The sequence below is a fragment of the Euprymna scolopes genome, chromosome 46 (genome assembly GCF_053919585.1).
Source record: "Euprymna scolopes isolate OS-2025 chromosome 46, ASM5391958v1, whole genome shotgun sequence".
Lineage (NCBI taxonomy): Eukaryota > Metazoa > Mollusca > Cephalopoda > Sepiida > Sepiolidae > Euprymna > Euprymna scolopes.
This window is the reverse complement of record NC_136527.1, coordinates 215,020,415-215,036,579: the sequence shown is the minus strand read 5'-3', so window position 1 is coordinate 215,036,579 and position 16,165 is coordinate 215,020,415. Positions and strand designations below refer to the sequence as shown.

The 16,165-nt window shown below is 36.6% G+C and overlaps 1 protein-coding gene across 1 annotated transcript in view; it reads right to left on the bottom strand.

Moving 5' to 3' along the window:
* Nucleotides 1-262: 262 nt before the first annotated feature.
* Nucleotides 263-16,165, bottom strand: part of LOC145271041 (E3 ubiquitin-protein ligase MARCHF5-like) — a 69,017-nt gene continuing 53,114 nt past the window's right edge. The window contains exons 3-6 of the mRNA XM_080126591.1: nucleotides 12,328-12,458; nucleotides 7,780-7,957; nucleotides 5,106-5,269; nucleotides 263-596 (exon numbers count right to left, since the gene is read on the bottom strand). Coding sequence (XP_079982717.1) covers nucleotides 411-596; nucleotides 5,106-5,269; nucleotides 7,780-7,957; nucleotides 12,328-12,458 — 659 coding nt within the window. The 3' untranslated portion in view covers nucleotides 263-410. The remainder of the gene's footprint in view (nucleotides 597-5,105; nucleotides 5,270-7,779; nucleotides 7,958-12,327; nucleotides 12,459-16,165) is intronic.

The window sequence follows — 16,165 nt, the reverse complement described above, 5'->3', positions numbered from 1 at the left end:
AAGGTCTGATGAGGCTGTTAGATCGTAAACAGGGTCCAACATCCGAAACATATGTAACCAAACAGATAAAACGGTAATAAAAAAATAAAACACATATTTGCTCTGCAATAGTATTGAGCACTCTCTTCAGGTTTTTATTAATTACCAGTTTTACCAAATACATATATATATATATATATATATATATATATGTGTGTGTGTGTCAATGTTCATATGTTTTCAACTGCCTTCGCCTTGATATTTGTTTCTTTAAAATCAGGCTTTGTCCTTCAAGAATTGTGGTCTTAAAACTATAATGGGAGGGGGAAGAAGGGAATAATAGAGACTGCGGTAAGAGGAAGGGAAGGATGTTCACAGTTGTGGTGGGGGTGGGTAGAAGAGCAGAGGGCCGCGGCAAATAACGTCATCAATTATTCGTTCTCGTCATTTCTCCGCTGTGACAACGTGGCAGATGTAGAGGCGACCGGTTGCGCTGAGGGTGGGGTAGCCTCATCCTCGTTGTAGTCCTTCACGATACGACTCATCTGCTGCTTAAAGAGCTGTTGCCGGAGGTAGATCTTCAGGAAACCTTTGATAATGATGAACGCAACACCGCCCTGAAAGAAGATTTAAAAAAAAAATAAAAATATAAAAACAAACGATGAAATCCATTGTCAGAATCATATTTGCTTTAAGGTTTAAATTTCATATCCACAAATACAGGATGAAAGAATAAAATTCTTATATGACGCTAGTATAGTGTAGTATCTGTTCTGATATGACGCTAGTATAGTGTAGTATCTGTTCTGATATGATGCTAGTATAGTGTAGTAATCTCTTCTTATATGACGCTAATATAGTGTAGTATCTGTTCTGATATGACGCTACTATAGGGTAGTAATCTCTTCTTATATGACGCTAATATAGTGTAGTATCTGTTCTGATATGACGCTACTATAGGGTAGTAATCTCTTCTTATATGACGCTAATATAGTGTAGTATCTGTTCTGATATGACGCTACTATAGGGTAGTAATCTCTTCTGATATGACGCTAATATAGTGTAGTATCTGTTCTGATATGACGCTAGTATAGTGTAGTATCTGTTCTGATATGATGCTAGTATAGTGTAGTATATGTTCTGATATGACGCTACTATAGTGTAGTATATGTTCTGATATGACGCTAGTATAGTGTAGTATATGTTCAGATATGACGCTAAAGAAGATTTAAAAAAAAATAAAAACATAAAAACAAACGATGAAATCCATTGTCGGAATCATATTTGCTTTAAGGTTTAAATTTCATATCCACAAATACAGGATGAAAGAATAAAATTCTTATATGACGCTAGTATAGTGTAGTATCTGTTCTGATATGACACTAGTATAGGGTAGTAATCTGTTCTGATATGAAGCTAGTATAGTGTAGTATCTGTTCTGATATGACGCTAGTATAGCGTAGTATCTGTTCTGATATGAAGCTAGTATAGTGTAGTAATCTGTTCTGATATGACGCTAGTATAGTGTAGTAATCTGTTCTGATGACACTAGTATGGTGTAGTATCTGTTCTGATATGACGCTTAACCATTTCTGTTCTTGCTTAGTGGAGGAGAAAAAAAAATATCTCAACTGAGACTATTTTCATTTTTGTTTCTATCCAGAGTAACCCTTTCTAGGGAGCTGGACTTTCTCCACATTAAAAACCGACTGTGTGTCTAATTCTGCTCTCGTGAGGAGGCAAAAAATAGGAACGCCAATTTTTGCGCCTTTTGGCTAGGGACAAAGTGTAGTACCTGTTCTGATACTACGCTTGACCTTTTTTGTTCTTGGTCAGCGAAAGAAACAGCAGTTGTGTACAAATCCGAAAAGCGATCAGACAGAAGAAAACATTCAACAAGACAAGCGGAGAGAAGGAGGCATCTTTTCTTTGGACATTACCCATTCACAACCATTATTTATGATAAATTACATTCTGAAATGATAAAATTGTCGCCCTAGAAAAGATGATATGATTCCATTTCCGTTTGATGAAAATCAGTTTTTGTTTTTGTTGGCAGAACAAGCGGAGACAAGGAGGCATCTTTTCTTTGGACACTACCCATTCACAACCATTATTTATGATAAATTACATTCTGAAATGATAAAATTGTCGCCCTAGAAAAGATGATATGATTCCATTTCCGTTTGATGAAAATCAGTTTTTGTTTTTGTTGGCAGAACAAGCGGAGAGAAGGAGGCATCTTTTCTTTGGACACTACCCATTCACAACCATTATTTATGATAAATTACATTCTGAAATGATAAAATTGTCGCCCTAGAAAAGATGATATGATTCCATTTCCGTTTGATGAAAATCAGTTTTTGTTTTTGTTGGCAGAACAAGCGGAGAGAAGGAGGCATCTTTTCTTTGGACACTACCCATTCACAACCATTATTTATGATAAATTACATTCTGAAATGATAAAATTGTCGCCCTAGAAAAGATGATATGATTCCATTTCCGTTTGATGAAAATCAGTTTTTGTTTTTGTTGGCAGAATCGATGGAATACTGCTGCCATACCATAGCTAGAGATCTTGCGAAATAGACCTTTATGCCATAACTTATCAAAAGCCTTTGATATGTCAAGAGCAATGGTCCTAGAAAGGTTGCCTCCGTCAAGAGATTCGCTAATCCTATAAGATATAACTGTAAGCACATCTGCTGTAGATCTAGCAGAACGGAAACCATATTGCATGTCACTAAGAAGGTTATTTTTGTTGAGATTTTTTTTTTTTTTTTTTATTACATTTTCATCCCAAACAAGGCACATTGCCACTTTGGTGTAGGGGGTTACTATCAGGGGAAACAACTACTGGGGCACTATGTTGGGATTTGGGCAGCAAGATGTCGGTTCACGTTACACTTGAACTTCTGCACGTCAGTACAGTTGGGGAAGCAGGGACCTGGAATGGAATTCCAAAGTCTAGTGGTTCTGGGGAAGAAACTACTGGAGTAGAAAGATCTTTTACATCTAGGGATCTCTACTGTGTGGGGGTGGGATTTAGCTGCCTGTTGGGTTTGTCGATGGTGTCTACGTCGTGGGGGCACAAGTGTCTGCAGTTTGTCAGAGCATTCACCATTAAAATACTTGTAGAACAGGCAGAGGGATGCAACGTTTCGGTGATGGGACAGAGGCTGAAGCTTAGATGCCAGTTTAGGGCCTATCAGATTGGCGACACTCTTTTGAACCTCGTCAAGGAGCAAGAGACTAGTAGCCGATGCACCAGCCCAAATATGAAAGTAATACTCCATACATGGCCGAATGGTGGCCTTATAGAGGTACAGGTACTTCTGTATTTAACACAGATTCCAGCAACTTACTCATGATGCACAGGAGACTTATTGGCCTGTACTGTGAGGGAGATGAGCGATCACCTGAATTCTTAAATACAGCGCATACTGATGAGATTTTCCAGGGTGATGGGAAGCAATTCTCTTTAAGACAGCGATAGTAGTGTCATCAGCATAAATGTCTACGAACAATGTAAGGATGTGATAGGAAGATCATTAATGTAAATCAGGAAGAGAGTTGGGCCCAGGATGGAACCCTGGGCCACTTTAGCATTAATACTGACAATTCCATAGGCGTGCAGTTTTAAGAAAGAAGCTTTTTTCATTCCTCTTGACCAAGAAACCTTCTCTACCAGCAATAGCAATGACCAAAGATTCATTATCTGAAAGTACTTCTTTTAAACTCCTCAATCTACCGTTCACAGGAAACATGAGTTGGAACAATTACATTGAGAGCATTAATTAATTAAGGACCGCTGCGAAGAAGGTAGGTTCTCTCTAATGTGCCAGAAAGCTATAATGCCCGAAAGTATCCTATACCTCTATAAGGCCACCATTCGCCCATCTATGCAGTATTTTTTTTTTTTACAGAAGGGTCACTTATCAAGGCTGAGAGACCACTCAAGGATAAGGGTTAAAGAGTGTAGAGTAGTCAAAAGGACAATATAGTAATCGAGAGTAATGGAAGTTCGGTAAATTTGTTAACTTAAGTGGAACGGCTCATCAGAGACTTTTTTTTTTTTTTTTACACAGGTATCACCACATTATCAAGGCCAAGAGGCCACTCAAGGATAAGGGTTAAAGAGTGTACAGTAGAAATTGGACAATATAGTAATCATTAGTAATGAAAATTCGGTACATTTGATAACTTAAATGGAACGGCTCATCAAGAACTTATTTACGTTAGACTTAAAGACAACCATATTGTAGTCAGCCGGAAAGCAGGAAAACGGAAGACAATTCCACAGGCGTGCAGTTCTAAGAAAGAAGCTTTGTTCATGGAATCTACGTTTAGGTTTAGGCACAGATAAAGAGTGGGGGGAATTATTGATAGTGTTTTCAGCTAGACGAGTGTTTCTAGTGAAAGTTTGGCGAGGGGGGACCATAGATTGAAGCTCAGTCGAACACTTTCCATGAAAATAACGAGACAAACTCGCAACATCTCTTCTGTGAGAAAGAGGTTGCAAGGAGGAGAAAAGGACATCTCCTACGAGGCTACAAAGTCTATTTTGAACTCTATCAAGGCAGGACAAGTCTTTTCTAGCAGCTCCTGCCCAGATGTGGCAACAGTATTCCATCCTTGGACGTACCTGGCTCTTATATAGATAGAGAATTGCATCAGCAGTGAGATATCTACTGGATCGATAGAAGGATCCTACCATTTTTCCAGCGGCTTTGGCAACGGATTTGATGTACGTGTTCCATTTAAGATCAGGAGTAAAGGTCAAGCCCAGAAGCTTGTCAAAACTTGAGGCCTCCTGAAAACGGGAGCCATTTATTTCAATTGATGCCAGATGTGGATCAGAATGTTGATGATGTAAAGATAAGTTTGGTTTTAGATGCATTAAAAGTAACCAGCCACCTCTTTCTCCATTGTACCACTTGCTCAAGATCAGAGGAGAGAGAATCAGAGAGAACTTGGTCGTTTACTGTCTTAGATGTGCTACCATAGATAGTAGTGTCATCAGCATAAATTAAATATAAATGTCACAGCATGAAGAGGTCATATTCCAAAAATAACAAAATAGATATTTGACAGTGAAAGAAACAAAAAAAGATGATATAACTTACCAAAAGTGTACGTTGGAAGTTGGACTGCACAGAGCCAAAGGCAATCTTCCCGACCGAAGTAGCGATGGTTGGCAGCACGAGGGCCCCGCACATAACCCGTGTGGCTGACAGCGAATTAGTCTGGTCACTGCGGCCCTCAACCGGAATCGTGTCACGTGGCCATTCTGGGAGTTCAAATAAAATAAAGAATGTTACAAAAAAAAAATGTTAATCATTTTTCATTTATATTGCAACAAAATCTTTTGAGTTTTGGCAATGCAGGATGATAAAAAGCAAGACTACCACAAATGTGTATTAACAAAAGTATCTGACAAAAAGTACACATCATGGTTCTGGGGCCATAACTACAAAAAATATAGGTCAATCAAAAATTTGAGTATTAAAATCAGCAGGTTCGTGGACACCGTTAACAAAGTCCGTCCAATACGGACTACACAAGACATTTTACAACGTTACTGCTTTTCCCGAATGCGATATCATTTATAATGGGTTGAAGGGTTCTAATATATAACGCTTCAAGAATTTTTAATTTTTTTAATATTATTTTCATGTTGTATAAATTTTATGTTGTCAACGAGGACCTTTCTAAGATTGGAGGGGGGACAGGATGGTCCTATTATCAAATGTTTATATATAGAACTAGTATTATTTAGATGCATCGTTATTCGCCAGGACAACGTTGTCGTTGTATGCCCAATGTATGTATTATTTTCGGAGTTGCATTCTCCCATAGAGCATTTGAATTTATATGCTACATTGGTTGGTTCCAACGTTTTTATATTTGTGGACCTCTATTGTTCCTAATATTTATTAATGACCTTGTTAAAGAGCATCTCTCCTCTCTCTCTCTCTGGCTCTTTCATACTCTCTCTATTTTCTCTCTCTGTGTCTCTATTAGATAGTAGATCGAGAGAGAGGGGGAGATGATGGGAGGACGTCAGAGAGATATTTTTGTAGTTAATCCACGTTGCAGGAAGTGACGTTTCATCTAACCGGATGTCATGTGATGCTACGTGGCAAGGTTGGTGAAACGTTGAGTCTCTCAGAAAAAGCCGAGCCGAGTAGAAGTCTAAAATGGTTCTCTCCTAAGTAAGGGGGGAGATGCGCGCCCCAGACGTGGGACGTGGTAGGTACCCACAGTGGAGACCATCGATGGCGACATCTGCAGATCATGCCTGGGAGAATAAAAGGTTGAAAACCCAACATCTGTCTTCATCTTGTGTATTCTGGCGAAAACAGCAAGAGAGCTCCACCCAGATGAAGACTCTCCCAGAGCAGCGGAACCAGGTATGAACTTCTATATATAAACACATACATCCTCAACAAGTGTCCTAACCACCAGTCAAACGGTTTAAGGGATCTTGGGTCCCGTTCTCTCGTCTCTTAACACTTGTAATATCTCTCTCATCGTCGTAAACCTTTTCTCTTCATTAGTAAAATGGACACGTCATCACCAGGGTACCAGTATCCCTCAAGTAAAGTGTCCAAGACCAAATCCGTTTCTTCTCCCTCCCTTATGTAACAACCTCCCCAACAAAATTGCCTCTGAGATGGGAATATATTCTGATGACACCACACTCTATAATAGACACGACAGGAAAACAAATGAACACATATCTAAAGAAATGGCAAAAACACTAGAGGATGACCTCCAATCTGTAGTTGAATGGGAACAAAAATGGATGGTCACATTCAATGCTGCCAAGACTAAACTGGTTTCCTTCAATAACTACAAGAAACCTTCTCTGCCACCAATAGCAATGGCCAGTGACTCCCTATCTGAGAGGACATCTTTCAAACTGCTTGGCCTGACGTTCACAGGAAACATGAGTTGGAACAATTACATTGAGAGTATTGCCAGGGCCGCTACGAGGAAGGTAAGCTCTCTCTACCGTGCTAGAAAACTACTGACACCTGACAGTATCCTGTACCTTCTTTTAGGCCACCATTCGCCCATGTATGAAGTATTGTTGTCACATTTGGGCTGGTGCATCTGTTACTTGTCTCTCGCTCCTAGACAAGGTTCAAAACAGAGTCGTCAATCTGATAGGCCCTGAACTGGCATCTAAGCTTCAGCCTCTGTCCCATCGACCAAACGTTGCATCCCTCTGCCTGTTCTACAAGTATTTTAATGGTGAATGCTCTGACAAATTGCAGACACTTGTGCCCCCACGACGTAGACACCCTCGGCGGTATTTATGTTAAAGGAATACAAGTGCTTACAGTTCATCAGAGCATTCATGAAAAGTCTTAAGAGACCCACGCTTGTCTTCAGGAGTGCTAACAATTTGTACTCTTTTCTCACTACCCCCCCTCCTCCAACCTGAACCCACTTGACTACTTTGTTTGGTTATACGTCGAGAATATCACCTACAACACCAAAGCCAGCCTGATCGCCGCCATCCACCAAGTATTTGGCGAGCTTCTGTCAGCGCTTGTGGAAAGCGTATGCTCCCAGTTCCAGACCCCTATCGAGGCGGTGATTGAGGCTGAAGGTGGCTACATTGAATAGATGTCAACTCTACTTCATAATCAAGTTACCTGAATTAATTTTTCCAATTAAAGTTTTAAAATAAAGCTGTAGGGTTAGGGTCGACAACTTTATCGTTCCACCCTGAATATATATATATATATACAAATACACGCACGCAAACACGCACGCAGTATTACGAACCTCCTTTCCAAAAGTAATTAAAACGCGAAGCATGTTTTCGCCAGAGTTTTAAGATATAATCTTCCCAGCGCACAAGTTTGCCGCAGATGAGCGTCAGAGGAATAGCAGGAAGTCCAAACAGCAAGAATAAAGGGTCGGCTCGTTCCATCACATTTAGTCCCTCTTTGTGGCCGAGAACCTAAATAAGAAAAACAAAAATTTTTTTTTAAAAGAAAAAATTTTTTTAAAAATACCATTATAAAACAAAAAACATTTTTTTTCATTTATTTAATAATTATAATGAAAAAATTTAGTCCCTCTTCGAGAACCTACAAAAGAAAAAAAAAAAAAAAATTTTTTTTTTAAATTTCTTTTTTTTAAACTAAAATTAAAAAAATTTTAAAATTTATTTAATAATTAAGAAAAAAAAGAAAAAAATTAAAAAAAAAATAAATTTAAAAAATTTTTTTTTTTTTAAATTTAAAATTACAAAAAAAAAAATTTTTTGATTTTTTTTAAATTAAAAAATTTTTTAAAATTTATTTTAAAATTATAATAAAAGAAGAAAAAATTTCATAAACAAATAAATTTAAAATAAAAATTTATTTTTTTTAATTTATTTGTTTTTGAATTTAAAATTAAAAAATTTTTTTTTTTAATAATTATAATAAAAAAGAAAAAATTTCATAAACAAATAAATTTAAAATAAAAATTTATTTTTTTTAATTTATTTGTTTTTGAATTTAAAATTAAAAAAATTTTTTTTTAATTTTTTTAATAATTATAATAAAAAAGAAAAAATTTCATAAACAAATAAATTTAAAATAAAAATTTATTTTTTTTAATTTATTTGTTTTTGAATTTAAAATTAAAAAATTTTTTTTTTTAATAATTATAATAAAAAAGAAAAAATTTCATAAACAAATAAATTTAAAATAAAAATTTATTTTTTTTAATTTATTTGTTTTTGAATTTAAAATTAAAAAAATTTTTTTTTAATTTTTTTAATAATTATAATAAAAAAGAAAAAATTTCATAAACAAATAAATTTAAAATAAAAATTTATTTTTTTTAATTTATTTGTTTTTGAATTTAAAATTAAAAAATTTTTTTTAAAAATTTTTTTAATAATTATAATAAAAAAGAAAAAATTTCATAAACAAATAAATTTAAAATAAAAATTTATTTTTTTTAATTTATTTGTTTTTGAATTTAAAATTAAAAAAATTTTTTTTAATTTTTTTAATAATTATAATAAAAAAGAAAAAATTTCATAAACAAATAAATTTAAAATAAAAATTTATTTTTTTTAATTTATTTGTTTTTGAATTTAAAATTAAAAAATTTTTTTTTTAATTTTTTTAATAATTATAATAAAAAAGAAGAAATTTCATAAACAAATAAATTTAAAATAAAAATTTATTTTTTTTAATTTATTTGTTTTTGAATTTAAAATTAAAAATTTTTTTTTTTTAATTTTTTTAATAATTATAATAAAAAAGAAAAAATTTCATAAACAAATAAATTTAAAATAAAAATTTATTTTTTTTAATTTATTTGTTTTTGAATTTAAAATTAAAAAATTTTTTTTAATTTATTTAAAAATTATAATTAAAAAAAATTAAAAAAAATCCATTATAAAACAAAAAACATTTATAAATCAAACATGTCTTCTGTTGCGGTGTTTCCGGACTTATTTCCGACTAGCGAGCGGGTACCCGGCATTGCCTATGTGTTTGGAGGTGTGTGTGGTTTTGGGTAAATAAAAACTCCAGGGGGGGGGGGTAAATAAAAAAAGTTTTGGTAGGTAAGTATGAGGATCGAACCCGAACCCTTGAGGCAAAGTTGGAATTAAAGTGTGAAAAAAAAAATGTGCGACGTTAACCATTGCGCCACCGCGACATACTGAGAGAAACACGTTTGAATTTATTTAATTACTTGGATTTGGCAGGTGAACAGTTTAATGACTTAATGAGGTCAACTTTTGACTGCGGGGTAGCATTTCATTTAGTGCGGGAATGCTTCTTTCAACGCAAGACGTTGGGGGTAGGGGGAAACATTATAGGAAAAGGCCTAACCTACATGCGGCGAACGAAAACTGTTGAATATTTAGCTTCCCGAAGTCGAGCAAATTAAATAGACAGGCGAGCTCTGTTGTTAACTACGAGATATTACGATTTATATGTGATATAAAAAGTTTTAAAAGGTTGTAAGGCGAGCGACCGCTTCTCTGAAACAAGCCTTTCTTGGACATACCCAAAAGAATTCTTAAGAACAAAGATGGCGGCGAAGAATCAAATTTGTATACGATCTCGAGTGCTGAAGAATTCTTCAGAACAAAGATAGCAATGAAGAATCAATGCAGTCACCATTTCGAGTGCTGAAGAATTCTTAACAAAGATGGCGGCGAAGAATCAATGCAGTTACTATTTTGAGTGCTGAAGAATTCTGAACAAAAATGGCGGCGAAGAATCAATGCAGTCACGATCTCGAGTGCTGAAGAATTCTTAAGAACAAAGATGGCGGCCAAGAATCAATGCAGTCACGATTCAGTCGTTTCAAGACTGAGGTTGACAAAGAACTGAATTGAATCGAAAATTTAATATTTTTATAATAAAGTTGGAGGCTTCTGATTGGTTGATTGTCATAACCGTAAAATTACGATCGTCGGAATCATTGGGGGTCATACCTCACCAGAAATTAAAAACATTTTAACAGTACCATTCCAATAACACATATGAAACTCTAGTCCCCTTCGAAGTAATCCTCTCCAGCTGCAATTCACTTGTTGTACGGATTCAACAACTTCTGGAACACTTCATGGAAGTCCTGTTGCATGAGCATTTCAATGACCCTCGTCACAACCACTTTCATCTCCTCAATTGTCTCAGAACGACAGCCTCTAAGGTTTTCCTTAAGCTTAGGGAATAACGAAAAGTCACAGGGAGCAAGGTCCGGACACCCGAAAGTATCCTGTACCTCTATAAGGCAATCATTCGCCCATGTATGGAGTATTGCTGTCACATCTGGGCTGGTGCATCTGCTACTAGTCTCTTGCTCCTTGACGAGGTTCAAAAGAGAGTCGCAAACCTGATAGGCTCTGAACTGGCATCTAAGCTTCAGCCTCTGTCCCATCGACAAAATGTTGCATCCCTCTGCCTGTTCTAAAAGCATTTTAGTGGTGAATGCTCTGACGAACTGCAATCACTTGTGCCCCCACGACGTGAGCACCCTCGACAAACCTGACAGGCTGCTAAATCCCACCCCCACACAGTAGAGATCCCTAGATGTAAAAGATCTTTCTACTTCAGTAGTTTCTTCCCCAGAACTGCTAGACTCTGGAATTCCATTCCAGGTCTCTGCTTCCCCAACTGTACTGACGTTCAGAAGTTCATGTGCAACGTGAACCAACATCTTGCTGCCCAAATCCCTACATAGTACCCCAGTAGTTGTTGCCCTTGATAGTAGTCCCCTACACCAAAGTGGCAATGTGCCTTGTTTGGGGTGAAAATGTAATAAAAAAAAAAAAATTTTTAAATTAAAAGAAAAATAGGGAGGATGAGGAACTGTCTTGCCGCTCACAACGTCTTTCTTTCTGATCTTCTCTGAGCACTTTTGGAACAAACTTTACAGAAATCTTCCACATCTTTGTGTTTTCATCATCGTCTTACACGAACATTGTATAATCCCCTTCCTAGTAATGTACCCTCCCCCATCAGAGTGAAGTATCTCCCTTCTTATGTAAAACAATTGTATTACACATCCCTTCAATAATAAATTCGCATCTCTCTCAGCTCTTTCAGAAATGTCATACATGTCCCAATATCTACCCCGTTATACATGTCCCAATATCCACCCCGCCATACACGTCCCAATATCCACCCCGCCATACACGTCCCAATATCCACCCCGCCATACACGTCCCAATATCCACCCCGCCATACACGTCCCAATATCCACCCCGCCATACACGTCCCAATATCCACCCCGCCATACACGTCCCAATATCCACCCCGCCATACACGTCCCAATATCCACCCCGTCATACATGTCCCAATATCTATCCCGTTATAAATGTCTCTAATATGTGTCCCCTTCCTAGTAATGTACCCTCCCCCATCAGAGTGAAGTATCTCCCTTCTTATGTAAAACAATTGTATTACACCTTCAATAATGAATTCGCATCTCTCTCAGCTCTTTCAGAAATGTCATACATGTCCCAATATCTACCCCATCATACATTTCCCAATATCCACTCCGTCATACATGTCCCAATATCCACTCCGTCATACATGTCCCTATATCCACCCCGTCATAAATGTCCCTATATCCACCCCGTCATAAATGTCCCAATATCCACCCCGTCATACATGTCCCAATATCCACTCCGTCATACATCTACCCCGTTATACATGTCCCAATATCTATCACGTTATAAATGTCTCTAATATGTGTCCCGTTATACATGTCTTCGATTTGCATCTTGTTACATGTGTCTAATATGTACCAGCAGCACAACAATACTCACGCGCGTTAAACTTGACGATCCAATTAGCTGTCAACACTCACCTGCATAACAGTGACAGCGCCGTACGTGACGGCCATCCAATATACGGATCCAATGAAGATACCACCGGCTAAAAACGGACACATCTTGTAAATTACTTTGTCTGTCATATCCATAACATACACCAGTCGACCTGAAGAAGACGACAATGATTTCAAATGAGAAAACGGTAAAATTAAAAACGCAAATTAATGGACAACTTTATGTTATCCACAAGTAAAGTCATCCCTCGAATGTGTCAAGTATTAAGCGAAAAATATTTACATCGATTTCAGGAAAGCTGACCTAAAAGCCGGATGATTGATGCATGCAAGTTGGTCCAAAAACAGTCTGAAATACTCCATACATTTTTTTGGTATTTTTTTCCAAGTTTAATCAAATGTAAACAGAATTTTTGTGAAATATTAAACTGATCTTCTACTCTGTTAATGTCGGCGATTTACATACGGAAAAACGGTCAATTAAACTGCAGCAGCACCTGTTAAAAAACTATACAAGTTATATAATTGAATACCCTCCCCTTCCAAAAAAAAATATTCGTATTATTTGGATTCATCGGACGACTGTTCTCATCTCGACTGTGATTTTCACAACGTTTCGGTCGATATAACCTCAGACCTTCTTCAGGTGTATCTTGTCGAACTTGGGAATGTTTCTGTTGAATTTGAGAATTTGGACAGAATTTCGAGTTGAACCCTTTATTTACTTTACAGGGGTAGCATGTTCTTGTTTCCGTCAGGACATCTATCCAGTCAAGGCTAAGTAATTCGCATTAGGTTCTAATATAATTCATAATTGTTTTCTAAAGAAAACAATTATGAATTATATTAGGACCTCTATCCAGTCATGGCTGACGGAACAAGAACACACTACCCCCATGAAGTAAATAAAGGGTTCCGCTCAAATTTCTGTCCAAATTCTCGAGTTTGACAAGATACACCTGAAGAAGATCGGTTACATCTATCCAATCAGGGATGACGGAACAAGAGCATGCTACCCCCGTGAAGCAAAAAACAGCCTATCCTGCCTTGACAGAGTACAAAATAGACTTCGTGGTTTAGTGGGGGATGCCCTTTTCTCTTCCCTGCAACCTCTCTTCCCTGCAACCTCTCTCCCACAGAAGAGACGTTGCGAGCCTGTCTTTGTTTTATCGTTATTTCCATGGCAGGTGCTTGTCTGAACTCCAATCCTTCGTCCCCCCTTGCCAATCTTTCACGAGAAACACCCGTCTGGCTGAAACCACTGTCAATAATTTTCCCCACTCTTTATCTGTGCCTAAATCAAAACGTTAATTCCATGAACAAAGCTTCTTTCTTAGAACTGCACGCCAGTGGAACTCTCTGCCGCTTGCCTGTTTCCCACCTGACTACAACTTGGATGTCTTCAAGTCCAACATAAACAAACTCCTGACAAATCGCCCCCTTAAGTAAGACACTATCAAAACCCCCAATACTAATGATTACTACAATACTATCTCATTGATTACTGTACACTCAATAACCCTTATCCTTGAGTGGCCTTCAGGCCTTGATAAGCCACAAAGTCTATTTTGTACTCTGTCAAGGCAGGAAAGGCTGTTTTTAGCAGCTCCTGCCCAGATATGGCAGCAGTATTCCATCCTTGGACGTACTTGGCTTTGTACATTTCCCTACGCAATAACTCTGTCAATTTTTAGTCTACAGACTCGAAATTTGATATACAGGTTACTGAGATTCGGGAAAATCGATGTGATCGGTTTTTGGCCAGAAATTTGGCGATTAAGGGGTCAAAGTTCAACGATTTGACTTTTGAAAACTCTACCAAACTCCTCCGATAATTTTGCGTCTACGCACTTGAAATTTTAGATATAGGTTCCTTGGACATGGATCTAACTTAATAACTTGATTTGAGACCAAAACAATAAATTTTAAGGGGTCATAATAGGAGTAAAAGTTTTTAAAAAATTGACCTCTGCGGCCTCTTCCAAATTACTCGGACAATTTCTGGTCTAAATATTTAAATAAAGGGTATTCAGAGACAGGGCAAGCTTTTTCATCAGTTTGGGTCGAAAAATTTTAGTTACCAATATATAAATGTATGTATGTATGTATGTTTGTTTGAAAAATTGGCTAAAAACATTAATATCTTCCCCTTCAACAAGGCACTTTTTTACAGGGGGGAGGGTCACTTTTTTCGCCGATATTTTTTAAAGTTATCCTCTCCTTTAGATTGTCTAGCCTTAATTTTAAAAAATGTCGCTTCCGGTTTGGTGGTGGTCGTAACAGCATAAACGTTAGGTTTTACCCCGTTCTTTTCCTCCTTTGCGATATGGGTTCGAGCCTGCCTTCCTACTACCACTTTTTTTTTTGCTCAACATACACATCCAAACACCTGGGCAACGCCGGGTTGGATTGCTAGTATATATATATATATATATATATATATATATATATATACTAGCAATCCAGCCTGGCTTTGCTCGGGCCCTATGTACTGTTCATAACTTGCCCTACCTGTGAATATACTTTACGTAAGATTGTAAATGTTTAGACGAAAATTTGTCTGAATAATTTCGTAGACCGCAGGGGTCAATTTATTTTTTTTTAACTTTGACCCTAATTTTGACTCCTTAACATTTATTAATTTGGTCTCAAATCAAAATAAAAAATCTTACCCATGTCCAAGTTACCTACATCTAAAATTTCAAGTCTTTCAAAATTGGCAGAGGAATTTGGTAGAATCTGCAAAGGTCAACTCTTTCAACTTTGACCTTTTGGCAAACAAATTTTTGCTCCAAAACTGATTAAAGTTCTTGCCACATGTCTGAATACCCGTTATGTATAAATTTCAAATGTTTAGACCCAAAATTGGCTGAGTAGTTTGCTAGACACCGTAAAGGTCAAATCTTTTGAACTTTGACTCCTTGGCAGCAAAAATTTTCAACCAATTAAAAAGCCCAATGTCTGAATAGCCTTTATGTAAAATTTCAAATGTTTAGACCAGAAATTGGCTGAGTAGTTTGCTAGACACCGTAAAGGTCAAATCTTTTGAACTTTGACTCCTTGCCAGCAAAAATTTTCAACCAATTAAAAAGCCCAATGTCTGAATAGCCTTTATGTAAAATTTCAAATGTTTAGACCCAAAATTGGCTGAGTAGTTTGCTAGACACCGTAAAGGTCAAATCTTTTGAACTTTGACTCCTTGGCAGCAAAAATTTTCAACCAATTAAAAAGCCCAATGTCTGAATAGCCTTTATGTAAAATTTCAAATGTTTAGACCCAAAATTGGCTGAGTAGTTTGCTAGACACCGTAAAGGTCAAATCTTTTGAACTTTGACTCCTTGCCAGCAAAAATTTTCAACCAATTAAAAAGCCCAATGTCTGAATAGCCTTTATGTAAAATTTCAAATGTTTAGACCAGAAATTGGCTGAGTAATTTGCTAGAGACCAATTTTGACCCCATAGCATTTTTTTTTTGGGGGGGGGGACTCAAATCAAATTAAAATGTTTGATCCTTGTCAAAGTAACCTACATTTAAAATTTCAAGTGTTTCGCCTCAAAATTGGCAGAGGAGTTTTATAGAGTTCTCAAAGGTAAAATCGTTTAACTTTGACACCTTGACAGCCAAATTTCTGGCAGAACAGTACATAGGGCCCAAGCAAAGCTGTACTGAACTGCTATATATATATATATATATATATATATAAAAATATAAAGTGTCTTGGTCTGTTTTGAAGCGTCTTTGTTTCAACAAAATCACGTTCCTAAAAAATGGTTGAAGAACTTCCAGAGAAACAATAACGGAACAGTTTACGTGTTTATGAAATGTCATATGTTTACGTGTTTATGAAATATCATATGT